We start from the raw sequence: 14,127 nt of genomic DNA on the forward strand, positions 1-14,127 counted from the left end.
TGATTCTCTGTCATCATTGATGTTTCTCTCTCTCTCATTCTCCCTTCCTCTCTGAAATCAAGAAAGAAATATATTTTTAAAAAAATGCACTCGCCGAAACCGGTTTGGCTCAGTGGATAGAGCGTCGGCCTGCGGACTGAAGGGTCCCGGGTTTGATTCTGGTCAAGGGCATGTACCTTGGTTGCGGGCACATCCCCAGTGGGAGGTGTGCAGGAGGCAGCTGATCGATGTTTTTCTCTCATCGATGTTTCTAGCTCTCTATCCCTCCCCCTTCCTCTCTGTAAAATATCAATAAAATATATTAAAAAAAAAAGAATAGTTTAAAAAAATGCACTCCAATTTCAGAAGTGTCAAAATGAGAATAAGTGTGAGCCTTACAAATAGTGACATACAGTAATTCTTTCCCTGGTCTGCAATGGTTCCCAAGAGTTCATATGCCACTGAGAAGAATCTTGGACTTCTGTCTGCTCTCAAATCACTTCCACAAATCATCCTGAACTCCTGAATACCACAGGGTCTGAGTCGAGGAACAATTCAGAAACTTTATTAATAGTAAGAACTCAGCATGGGATTTAGGTGCTACTCCAACAACTATTTACACATGTCTAGTCTTAGAATTTTCTGAGACAGAAAGAATTTTTCCAAACAAACCCATCTTTTCAGAGAGACACAAGTCTCACTCAGGCAGCATATGAGTCCCTGGCACTTCATTACTGGTAAGATTTGATCTGAACTTGCAGAGGTCCAGGGAAGGGACCGCTCTTTGTTCAGCCAAGAAATTTTTTTGTTGTTGTTAATTCCTTCTTCCCTCATCCCCTCTCAGAAATGGCTTCCAATGACACCAAAAACCTGAAAAGATAAATTCTTCAAAAGGCAACTGATTAAAAAAAAATATTTAAACCCTGTTTTTAAGGGAAGTCTCAGCCAGGCTTTCTCTCCCATACTGCCTTCCTAAATCTAGCCACATTAAAAAGAAAGTGAACATAGCAGAGTCCCAAATATTTTGTCTTAGAAGAGAATGTCTTAGGTGGAGAACTTTAAAGACAGCTTTTACCTTTGACTGTTCCTCATCTATTGAAGATTCTTCGGATGCATGGGGAGTGTTACTCAAGGAGCTGCTTCTCTGGTCCTCAGCTGTCACTTCAGAAGGGGCTACTTCTACCACTGACAGTCGACAGCTTTCACTCCTTCCTCCAACCAGTTCCTCCATCCTTGAGTGGGAAAAAGATCGTGACCGGGTTTCTTGAGAAAGCTCTACAAACTTCTCCAGGGCACTAAAAAAATCAATGCGATCTGTACTAAAATCTGAGACTTCAGCCTGGGAACTGGGTTGGGGGCTTGGTGACTCAGGGTCAGGGGACATGGGGAGGTCTTTCAGGCGAGATGTCAATTCTTCCATTGGCAGTAAGTGAACGTTCATGTCTGCTTTCAGTGCATCTGTCTCCAAATCTTCAACTGTTAAGTCTGAGAACTTGTTGGGCATTTCTGAGGCCTGTCCAGGTTGGATTAAGGCTTTGGATGCATGGCAGTTATCAAGAGGGAATTTTGATTCATTGAGACAACACCCTGATGTACATCCATTGATGTCATTTAGGTTTAATTCATCTTCAATCTGTCCGGCATGAAATTCCCTAGAAGTAAACTCCAAGCAGATCACTCTTTCTTTGGTACACAGGCCTTTCTGATTTTCATCTTGTGGGACAACATGTTCCACAAAGACAGGAGGTATGGATGGGTGACCTTCCATGGTCTTCACTTCAGCAATCTGGTCTGCTGAGGTGGTGATCTCCTTCTTGTTGAGTTCTAGCCCTGGCTTGCAGATGGGTTCATGGTGGTCTGAGAGGTCGCTATCTGAATGAGATCTCCAGAGCTTGTTATGCCGCTGTTTGCTGTGGAGGACACATACAAGAAACACTTTAGTCTGGGAGAGAAGGTCTGTGAAAACAATCAGCACCCTCCCAGGAAACCGCTCCCAGATAAACTTAAATCGTAACCTGCAAAATGCTTTGTTAATGCCCAATGGAAGTAGGCAATAAACATTTGCTCAATTTAACTAACAGCAAAAAACAAAAGCAAAGCAAAAACAACAAAAACAAATAAATATGAGATCTGATTTTTTAACCTATTAGACCAGTGGTCAGCAAACTCATTAGTCAACAGAGCCAAATATCAACAGTACAACAATTGAAATTTCTTTTGAGAGCCAAATTTTTTAAACTTAAACTTCTTCTAATGCCACTTCTTCAAAATAGACTCGCCCAGGCCGTGGTATTTTGTGGAAGAGCCACACTCAAGGGGCCAAAGAGCCGCATGTGGCTCGCGAGCCGCAGTTTGCCGACCACGGTATTAGACTGACAAGAGCTAACATGGTTGCTAGCAGCTAGTGTTATTGATAGTATGGCCAAGCAAGCCCTCTCATATACTGCTATTGGGAGGAATGTGAATTTTTAAGAGTGAACTCTGGTAATAGCTCTCAAAATTTAACTCTTTAACCAGCAATTTTTCCTTCAAGAATTTTTCTTGGAGTATTACTACTATAAGTGCATAGAGATATATTAAAAGGATGCTCACTGTAACAATGTGGTCCTAAAACATTAGACCCCTAAAAGAAAAAAAGATTTATTTAAATTACAGTCCATATACCTCTATGCTATGAGGCTGGTAAAAAAAAAGTCAGGTATTTTAGTGAAATGATGTCCAAGGTATACTATTAAGCGAAAAAGCATGCTGAACACAGTTGGAATGGTCAATTCCCGTGTTAAAATAAGTATAGGAAAATATCTGGAGGAACATCTCCAAACTGGTAACAGTTCTTTTAAGGAAAGGCAAAAATACTTTTGGGGAGGGCTTTACTTTCTATACTCTGTATTTCTATAATTTTTGAAATTCTAAAATAGTGAGTATATGTAACATTCATTAATAATCAGAAAAAAACCCAACCTAGAACAAAACAGCATTTGAGTAATACAAGGTGAAACAGTTTATTACAAATCCTCTTAACTGGGGTGAAGAGCTGATAAAGGATTAATCACTGACAAGAAAGTGTGAGGAGGGTGGTAATCTTCCTTGAATTAGAAAACAAAGATGAGGCTAGTAAACCTGGCAAAAAAGGTTGGTAACAGAATGGAAGAGAATTAGCAGAAAGCATAGCCCCTTTCATAAGGATAAAAACCATCAGGCTAAGGCGACACCTGGGAAAGCAGATGGGCCAAAGGAAGACCACACACATCCATCCATCCTTTGGTTTATTTTATGGAGGGAAGGCCTGACGTGGGAAAGATATTTCATTTCAAACCACACTCTTGAACAAAGAAGCACAGTTCTCAAAGCTTTAGCCAAAAAGAGAAAGGTGGCCCTGTGGCTGGTCAGGATCGCCTGCCCAGGGAATAGGTCACTAAATGGTTTATGAGGGATGGTTTCCATGACTTACAAGTTGATGAAGAGTGACCTAACCGCAGGGTAAAATGGGCAACAGCCCAAAACAACTTATCCTGGGCTCAGGGCCACGCCTGCCTCAGAGGCTTGTAAATCTCTGCTGAGTCATGTGCCTGCACTAACGTGAACCCCTGTTTGTTCTCAAGTCTGCACCTGCTCTCAGCTCCCCGTGCCTGTCTGCTGCTTGGGTGGGGATCTTTCTGACTCAGGCCTGCACAGCAGAAGGATGCTTTTCTGAGTAGGTCAATCTGTTTATGAAGGCAAGCTATAATCAATTAGTTGGGTGTAAGGTAGGGTTTTTACTCTTCAAGTTGCAAGAACTCAGCCATCCTTAGGAGGGAGACAACATATCACATATCCCAAACGAGTGAGTGGCTATGTGGAGGGGCAAGCTGACTGGTTGGATAGGTGAGGCCTAAACACTGTGATCAACCAATGCCAATGTGCTTCCCTTTCAAGTTTCTTCTTTCATATATAGACACCCTTGTTTCCTGATCTAAATATGACTGTGTTTTCCAATTTCCAGCCCTCACCTATATAAGCATGTTCAAACCTGTACCAATTCCTCTTAGCCACCATGACAGGACAATTCCCATCATGCAAATGACTTGGAAGACATCTCAGGGAGTTGCTCTCACCCTTCTAATAATGTAAAAGAACATCTTGTCAGTCAACAGGCAAATGGGATATTTTCATGACCCCAAGAACCCACAAAGTATGATTTTTAAAACTGCCTGCAAATCCTGAACCAATCAGGAGGGAATGAGATACTGAAGTTACGCTAATAGGCACACACAGTGCATGTTGAAGAGGAACTGGCTGGCATCATTGGCCCAGCAGGATTTCTTTCTCTTCCTGGAGGAGACAATCACCAGAAAATATTGGGTCAGGGCTCTGGAATTACATTGACACCTACTTGTAAAGGAGAAAGAAAAACCCTAGTCTGAAGATAGGTCTGATTCTGCCGCCTTTTTCATTTTTGCAATAGGACCTGCATGGAGAGTGGTAGGCAGCTCTCTGATATGGTCAAGATACTCACTGCCAGGGCCTTTGAAGCACTGCTGCTCCATGGGCCCTTCCTGATCCCTTCCCTCCACTCCCCACCCCCTCAGGGGTTATTAACCTCTGTCCTGAATTTTTTTTTTTTTTTTTTTTTTTCTGTCCTGAATTTTGTGTGTATCATTGCCTTTCATTTTTTTTTTAGAGTCACCATGTTTTGTTCTTAATATACTGCTCAAGTTGGCATGTTTCGAAGTTTATATAAATGAAATACTGTATGTATTCTACAAGTGTTTTGTTGCCTAACTCTCTGTTTTTAAGATTCATTGATGTGCGTAGCTGTAATTTCAGAGTGAAATTTATTTACCTATCCTGTTGATGAGCAGTTCTGGCTATTACAAACAATTTTGCCATGGTCATTCCTGTGCCTGGCGCACACTTTGGTTTCTCAAAGGTGTTTATATATAGGAACACAAAGGTGGGTCACAGGGCATGTATAAATCAGGTTTTACTTAGTAACACCAAACTGTTTTCCAGTGAAGCTTTTTCCCAAGCCAGTTTATTTTAATGCTCCTTCACTAGTTGGAATAGATGGAAGGCATTAAGTCATATTTATTATTTTAAACTGTTAATATTTAAATTCAGCTGACATCCCCACCTGATTCCAGGTAGGTAGCAAGTAAACAAATTGCCAAAAAGAGCTGGTTTGTGGTCTGGATGATGCAACCAACTCCAGTTCTCTTCCACCTTGAGTGGCCTCTGACCTGGGTAAGAATTTGGCCTTTTAGTAAATGGATAAGAAGGAAATCTAAATGACAGGATGCACATCATATCCCATTTTCATGTCTTGACTTGCTTTCTTTCATATTGTTATATGTTTGGGAAAGTACTAATTCTATTGGAGAAAGTTATATAGAGGAAAATATTGCTAAAAATAGGATATCAGTTATAGTAAAATCAGACCGTTTATGGTTACTTCTTAGGGCATTAGGCAGCCTGTAGAAAGGAGAAGAAAGAGAAAAAGCTTCAATTGAGCATTTTCTGTGCGCTGTGCTTTAAGATTATTTTTCTGAAAAGCTATTAAGAAAATATTTAAAAAGAAAAAGAAAAAGAAAATCCTTTAAACGTTGATTGTGATTGGCTGTCATCTGACCAGGACCACATCCTCTTATCTCAGGTTCCCTCCTGCTGGCTCACCACTGTGCACCAGCTAACTAGACTTCAGTGTCTCCATCAGCAAAGCCAGGGTAAAAGATAACTCTACCTCCTCTGGCCCTGGAGACAGCGGTGTTCAAAGAATCAAAACTGACATCTATGAGGACATGTGGCACAAACTCTCCCTTGCCTTATACACTGGAACCTAATATCATAGACACATGGTCAGCTTGCAAAAGCCTGAAATCCGAACTTGTCTAATGGAACATAAATCTGCCAGATACCTGCATGATCAGAGTCGAGAATAACATACAGGGCTGCTGGCTGTTCAATGGAGGATTTACACACACACACACACACACACACACACACACACCCCTCCTCCTGCCTCATTCCCTGACTATAAAAAATAAAATTAGATATGAATAATATCAGTGTCTTTATGATATCCCTTAGGTCTAAGGGAGAATATTAAATATTACCCTTCTTCAGACCCTTAAAGACACACTGAAATATGCAAAAAATCCCTTGTATTTCAGAGGGGCTATTACTGTTTGGCCCACAGTCTCACATTCTGATTAAGAGACTGCAACCAATTCATAAATCACTTTGCTAAACTTCTCTTCTACCAACCAAGAGGTAAAAGTACCAAGCTAAAAGACTCATAAAGAGGCTGCCACCTCAAATTAAGTACCCAGTGCCACCCTGGACAACCACGTGGCTAGAGAATGCTAGGGTCAAGGCTCTGTCTCTCTGGGAAACCACCACATGCTTCCTGGGAGAAGATACGAAACACAAGACTTAAGTAGCTGGGTAGGAAATGGAATTCCTTTGCAAACAGAATGAGTGGGATTTTTCTAAGGACTGTCCTCTCCTGGTTACCTAAGCTGCAAAGCTAGTCAGAGCTCCAGACAATCACAGGAGTCTGGGGCTTCTTCGCTTTTCTAAGCAAACAGTTCTTGGAGCAGCACTCCAGGGTTGGGCAAGAATCTGCTGGGCCCAATTCACTTGGCAGTTAGCTTGGCAGGTAGCCTGCAAGTGCCATTTCTGACAATATATCATAGATTGCAGACCCTAATGGCTGCTCACCCAGCAGGCACTCCCACTCTTCCCTCACTGGTAGAAGCCTGATTTGGTTGGGGTATTCAATGTCCCCTGGGTTCAGGGAATGCAGCACTTCCCTAGCACCAGAGCACGAATGTGAATTTGTTTTAGCCAGCCAAGGACATTCTATTTTCCTGGCCAGTGATTAGTTTTAACTACATGACCCAGTCCTGGCCAATGAGTCCTGTGGAGAAGTCTATTGGGGAGGTTCTGGGAAAGGTCTCCCCCCAAAATTGAAATGCCCATTCATTCAGCCAGATGCTGTGGAATTTACATGTAGATGCCTAGAAATGTGGCAGACATATGGCAATCATGAGGAGACAAGTTCAAGGACCAAACCATTAACTAAGGAAGGCAGAGAAGAAAGATGAAGAGTACCCAAGTCCCTGATTACATCACTGAGCCATTACAGAGTCTAGTTCTGTGCTTCTTGCTACAAGTGATGGCACATGGTCCAACTTTTAAAAATACCTATAGCTTGGTGTTGGGCCAAATACCTTTTGTTTGCTCCTGCAGATGCACCCTTCAGCTTTTCCACCCTACTCTCTGCCCCCAAGGAGGATCTTTGGACCACATCAACAATCCCCTTTGCCTTCTGACTTCCACAGGGTTGGGCTAATGGACACACTCAGCAGGAGATTGGAGGCAGGAGAGTGAAGGCAGACCATTTATTTCCCTAGTTTCCTTCTGCAGGGTTACTCCAGGTTGGCTATATTCTTTTTTTTCTTTTAAAGGTAGTATTCTTTTGTAACATTGAATTGCTTTTCCTTTTTTTTCTTTTTAAAATATATTTTCATTGATTTCAGAGAGGAAGGGAGAGGGAGAGAGAGAGAGATAGAAACATTAATGATGAGAGAGAATCACCGATTGGCTGCCTCCTCCACACCCTCCACTGGGGACCGAGCCTGCAACCTGGGCAAGGGTCCCCGACCAGAATTGAACCTGAGACCCTTTGGCCCACAGGTCGACGCTCTATCCACTGAGCCAAACTAGCCAGGGAGGTTGGCTATATTCTTAATTGAAGGTGATTGCTCTTCTCTGAGGTGCCTTACTCTGTAGAAGTCTCCTTCTAGGTTCTAGTAACTGTTCCCTTCCTCTTCTGACCTCAGAGCTATTACCAAACAGCTATGCTTGATTCCACTTCAATTCCACATCTTTGTCTATAATCCCTCTATAAAACCCTCATCAAATAATCTTACTCTGAGTATGCATTTCTTGTTGAGATCTCGATTGATGGATGTTCTATTACTTGCAGCTGAAGGCAGCCTGAGTGATCTCCCCTGCACTTGATTCTAGTTCTTAAAATCCAGGAGACATCACAATACAGGAAATTCCAGTACCACTTCCCATTCCTGTTTCTAATGGAGTTGGTCTGTCTGTGGGTGGTGGGAGGCAGTGGTTGGAGGAAAGAGGTAATAAATGGCATATATCCATGTCAATGAAGAAGAAATAAATGGCATATGCATATATGTGTTTTTCAGAGGAAGGAGATGAGGAGAATCACATCTGAATAACCCTTAACAGTACATAATGTACATTTATACATATTTTAATTTACAATAACCCTGTGAAAAAGGTCTCTTGATTTTAATTTTACAGATGGGGGTCAGGTGAGGATCAGAACTATGTAGTAACTTCTCAGAGGGACAGCAAGGGGGTAAACCAGAAATGAAAACCAGATATACTACTCAGTAGGTGTGGCTGCTCACTCGATCCCCTGTAGGGGGCATGCAAGAGGCAGTGTATCCATGTTTCTCTTTCATCAATATTTCTATCTCTCAAAATTATCAAAAAATACTTTAAAAAAGAAAACTGACTCAAATTCTGTGCTTTTCTCATTCCCAGGGTTTGCCCCTCCCTCCATCAATCAAGCCCAGGAAGGTAGGGGTCCGAAAGGAAAGAGGCAAGGTGATTCGTGTGGTGGTTTATGCTGCCCCCCCCCCCCATTTTTAAAAATATTTTTATTGATTTCAGAAAGAAAGGGAGAGAGAAAGAGAGATAGAAACATCAATGATGAGAGAGAATTATTAATCAGCTGCTTCCTGCATGCCTCCTACTGGGCATCGAGCCCACAACCTGAGCATGTGCTCTTGACCAAATTTGAACCCGAAACCTTTCAGTCTGCAGGCTGATGCTCTATCCACTGTGCCAAAATGGCTATGGCTATGCTGCCCTTCTTACCCTCATTTAAGATTTTCTTGAAATTTCATTTAAGATTTTCTTGAAATTTCTTTAACACCTAAGAAAACCACATATGCTAAAAAAAACCACACCAACCTAACAGCTTGCAGTAGCCTGGGATTCCAGAATAAATACTGAAATTGGCAGGACACATAGTATCCTTCCTCTCAATGGGTCACGTGAGGACACTGCCTAACATCCGTCATGTGTCTGGGAATATATAATATTTATATCTCAACCAACCCTCAGATGCCTCTTTCTTGTGCCAAAAAGAACTGCTGTGTTCTACCTTCTGATCTAATCTAAAAATGTCATCAATATATGGCCCCAAAGACTTATAAATTCTTTTTAAGTGGAGGACACTTTCATAGCCTCCCAGCCTCCTAAGAGAATAGCTCAGATGAAATCATGCCAAGTACTGAGTAAATGGGAGGGGTTTTTTTAGTGGAAACCATAATGCTGTGCTGTGACCACATTTTCACAATACTTTGGGGGTGGGAGGGTGGTCCCTCTGCCTGGATAGGCTGGAAGGCTATTTAATATTTTGTTCAGGGGAAACACAGCCCAGATTCAAGAGTCAAGACCAAGTCATGAGACTTACTGGAGTTAAACTCTGGCACTAGCCCCCAATGCTTCTAGGCAGCTGTGCCTTCATCCTAACAAAACCACCGAGAACATGCCTACATGGAAACAACGAAGCAAAATCTAGCATTCCACAGAACTTCTTCAACATGTGGCATCTCTGGAAGCTGATCATTAAATCCAGCTTAATACCTGAAACTTTTCCCCCAGAGCAGCTGAAGGTGGCTTTCACCACCAAAGGGGTAATAAATAATGCAGTGAAACAAATTACTCATTTTATAACCAATTACCAACTTACTGATGGAATAGCTAGTTCTGATTGATACAAGAAGATGTTCAAGACCTAGTACTGGGGACAGAGAAAGACAAATACTGTATGGTGTCACCTATTTGTAGAATCTAAAAAAGCTGAACTCAGAGTAACAGACAGTAGAGTGCTGGCTACCAGGTGTAGGGGTTGGGAGAAATGGGTAGATACTGGCCAAAGGGTACAAACTTCCAGTTATACGATTGCCAAGTTCTGGGGAATCTAATGTACAGCATGGTGATAACAGCTAATACTTCATTATATACTTGAATGTTGCTAAGAGAGATCTTAAATATTTTTACCACAAAAAAGAAATATGAAAAGGGATGGAGATGTTAGCTAATGCTATGGTGGTAAGCTGTTTGCAATGTATAAATGTATCAAATCAACACATTGTACAGCCTAAATTTACACAATACTATATGTCAATTATATCTCAACTAGAGGCCCGATGTACGAAATTTGTGCAAGGGGCTCAGCCCTCGCAGCCACAGTGGCTGCCTCGGCCCTTGCAGCCCCAGACGACTTGCAGCCCCAGCTTAGTCCGGAAGGATGTCTGGTCTAATTAGCATATTATGCTTTTATTATTATAGAAGATAAACCTGGGGGAAAAAGGGACAAGTGATGGTTAAGTGCAGTGTAAGTGCTCAGTATATGTTGTTACAGTCGAAAGGTAAGATAATGTCAACTGTCTCTGTAGGTATTGAGTTTATAAATAATTTTCCCTTTGTAATTTTTTTTGCATTTTTACAAAGCATATACAGGATGGGGCATACATAGATTTAGTTATTTGTATGGAAAATAATACAGTGATTAATAATCTCTCTCTCACTCTCCCTTCCTCTATCTCTAGAATCAATGAAAAGCACATCCTCAGGTGAGGATTAAAAAAACACACCAATAGGTCCAGCCGGAGTGGCTCAGTGGTTGGGCATCAACCTAGGAACCAGGAGTCATGGTTCGATTCCACGTCGGGCACATGCTCCGGTGGCAGGCTCCATCCCCAGTAGAGGGCATGAAGGAGGCAGCCGATCAATGATTCTCATCACTGATGTTCGTTCTCTCTCTCTCTCTCCATCTCCCTTCCTCTCTGAAATCAATTTAAAAATATGTATTTATATATAAAACCAAGAGAACTATCTCTGGGATGCACCTTTTCACCCCAATATATATATATATATATATATATATGTATATATATATATATATATATATCCCAATTCTGCTGATTTTGTCACATGACTAAAATTACTGGAGTGGGCTCAGTGAAAACAAGCACTGAAAAAAAAAAAAAGTCGCCAAAACCGGTTTGGCTCAGTGGATAGAGCGTCGGCCTGCGGACTGAGGGGTCCCGGGTTCGATTCCGGTCAAGGGCATGTACCTGGGTTGCGGGCACATCCCCAGTGGGGGGTGTGCAGGAGGCAGCTGATCGATGTTTCTCTCTCATCGATGTTTCTAGCTCTCTATCCCTCTCCCTTCCTCTCTGTAAAATATCAATAAAATATGTTTAAAAAAAAAAAAAAAAAGTCCAAAGTAGCAGCAGGCACTTTTCTTTTCTTTTTTTAACAAATGGGCCAAACAATTTCTAAGCATTTCAGATTTGCCTAGAATTACCTTGGGAGCGATCAGTATCCATTTTGATAAGACAGCACATCTGGCATGAGAAGTTGTTGAGAAGTGGGAGGTGGAGGAGGATATAGGCAGATAAATGGTGATGGAAGGAGACACGTAGGGTGGTGAACACACACTACAATGCACAGATGATGTGTTATGGAATTGTGCACTGAAACCTATGTGATTTTGTTAACCAATGTCAGCCCCAATAAATTCAATAAAAAGGTGAAAAAAAAGATATTGAGAAGTGTTTGTTAGAATCTACACCCAGGTGAGAACTGAAATAAGGGAATAGTATTTTCCACCCTTTAGTTTAAATTACAGGGCGAAAAATGATGTTAGTTTTGATTAAATGCCTAACCTTCCATGCTAATCTCAAATGCTTATACTTATTTTGTAAAAAACTGGCTAGAGATACAATTTCTGAACATGTGACACGTCCATGTTAGGCTGAGAACTAGCTGCAGAGAAGGACATTTCACCTTTCCCTAGGGAGTGTAAGGATGGAAAAGCTGAGAAAGTCACACTTAAGGACTCACCTTGCCAGCAAGATCCCCTGGTACTCTTCCAGCTGTCTCATGAAGCTGGGGTTGGGCTTAGTCACTGTTCGTCTTTCCTTCACATAGTCATAGGCTCGGTCCAGATTCCAGCCATATTCCTTCATTGCATAGGCAATCACAGTGGAGGCTGAGCGACTCACCCCCATTTTGCAGTGCACAAGGCATTTAGATCCATGTTTCCTAGTTTGGGGGATTGAGGTAAGAGGAAAACACAATGGTGAGTACACTTTAAAAGCCGGGTTCGAAATGTTTCCAAGTTTCCTGTTCTGCCCTTCCATTTTCTTGCTATGCAACCCATACCACCTTTTGCACTTATATACATCTATAATCAATGTGCAGGGAGGGTAGGCAATTCTAGTGCACTCAAACAATATTCATTGTTAACAGTAAGCCTCTTTAATTCATTCAGCAAACATTTACCATGTATAAGACAATGCACAAGGTACTATGAGGCAAAGTAACCTTTTTTTCCTAAAAGGTAGAATTCAGTGGAAGAAGCAGACAAAATTCAAAATGGTAATTGAAATGACAGCTGGTCACAGAATGCTAGGGGAGAATTTTCGATTTAGAGACTGGACCCCTGTGGCTGAAGGCCAGTCCCTTCACAGCCCCAGGGGCATTTTTCATAGCTGGCACACTCTTGAGTTACAGGTGTGGCAGTGATTCACCTAATTTACCCAAATGTTCTCAATTGCTTCCAGTTCAAGTTCCAGTAAGGGTTCTGACCCTGGAGGAGAGCACAAACCAAGTGAAACTAATCTTCCTCTGTACTCAGATGTAGCCCCGGATATTACTTTTCACAACACCACAACCCATGTTCTGTCTAGGGACTGGCTGTACAACACGTGGAACTGGATGGACCATGAGATAAATGCATCATGTGGCTTTTTCAGTAAGGAGGGTGGAATACATAACTACCCCCCTTTTTATAATGGGGTGGAAAAACAAGAAAACAAAGTTACCATAAGGTGATACTAAAAAACAAACAAAACTAAACCTCTCAGTCTTAACATGCCAGAGTTTATTTATCTTGAATATGAGCATTACTTGGTTATGCTAATTCTGCTAATAACACAATGTCTGGCACAGAATAAGCCTTCTGATATTTGCTAATGTGTGAACAAACTTATGGATCTGCTGATTAGATCTGTCAGCTATAAGTAGGAACAACATTTTTAAATCTGGGAAAGAATGGTTACTCTTATCACTAGTGTCATGGGCTGGAATTCTTCCCAAGTAGCTATTCCAATAAATTTAAAAATGCACGTGTCAGTCTAAAAGGGGAAATCTATTCATCCACTTGCTTACTGTATTATAGTAGACTAGAGGCCTGGTGCACGAAATTCGTGCACGGGGGTGTGTGTCCTCAGTCCAGCCTGCACCCTCTCCAATCTGGGACCCCTCGAAAAATGTCCGACTGCCCGTTTAGGCCCGATCCCACCGGGCAGTCGGACATCCCTCTCACAATCGGACATCCCTCTCACAATTCAGGACTGCTGGCTCCCAACTGCTCGCCTGCATGCCTTCCAGATTGCCCCTAACCACTTCTGCTGCCAGCCTGATCACCCCCTAACCACTCCCCTGCCAGCCTGATTGATGCCTAACTGCTCCCCTGCCAGCCTGTTTTCCCCTAACTGTTCTTCCCTGCAGGCCTGGTCACCCCTAACTGCCCTCCCCTGCAGGCCTTGTCCCCCACAACTGCTCTCCCCTGCAGGCCTGGGTCCCCCCCAACTGCCCTCCCCTGCAGGCCTGGTCACCCCTAACTGCTCTCCCCTGCAGGCCTGGGTCCCCCCCAACTGCCCTCCCCTGCAGGCCTGGGTCCCTCCCAACTGCCTTTCCCTGCAGGCCTGGTTGCCCCCAACTTCCCTCCTCTGCCAGCTTGGTCACCCCTAACTGCCTTCCCCTGCTGACCTGATCGCCCACAACTGCCCTCCCTTGCAGGCCTGGTCCCTCCCAACTGCCCTCCCCTGCTGGCCATCTTGTGGTGGCCATCTTGTGTCCACATGGGGGCAGGATCTTTGACCACAAGGGGGCAGCCATCTTGTGTGTTGGAGTGATGGTCAATCTGCATATTACTTTTATTAGATAGGATAGAGGCCTGGTGCATGGGTGGGGGCCAGCTGGTTTGCTCTGAAGGGTGTCCCAGATCAGGGTGGGGGTTCCCTTGGGGCTTGGGGCGGCCTGGGCGAG

General features: G+C 42.8%; 1 protein-coding gene across 2 annotated transcripts in view; it reads right to left on the minus strand.

Annotated features, from left to right (window-relative positions):
- The window catches only part of SSH2 (slingshot protein phosphatase 2), a 249,106-nt gene that overhangs the window by 8,863 nt on the left and 226,116 nt on the right, over window positions 1–14,127 (minus strand). For both annotated transcript variants that reach the window (XM_080681958.1, XM_080681957.1), the window contains 2 exons: window positions 11,917–12,117; window positions 1,055–1,889 (listed from right to left, as the gene is read on the minus strand). In XM_080681958.1, coding sequence (XP_080538084.1) covers window positions 1,055–1,889; window positions 11,917–12,117 — 1,036 coding nt within the window. The remainder of the gene's footprint in view (window positions 1–1,054; window positions 1,890–11,916; window positions 12,118–14,127) is intronic.

The sequence above is a fragment of the Plecotus auritus genome (assembly GCF_963455305.1).
Source record: "Plecotus auritus genome assembly, chromosome: 7".
In the NCBI taxonomy this organism is placed as follows: Eukaryota; Metazoa; Chordata; class Mammalia; order Chiroptera; family Vespertilionidae; genus Plecotus; species Plecotus auritus.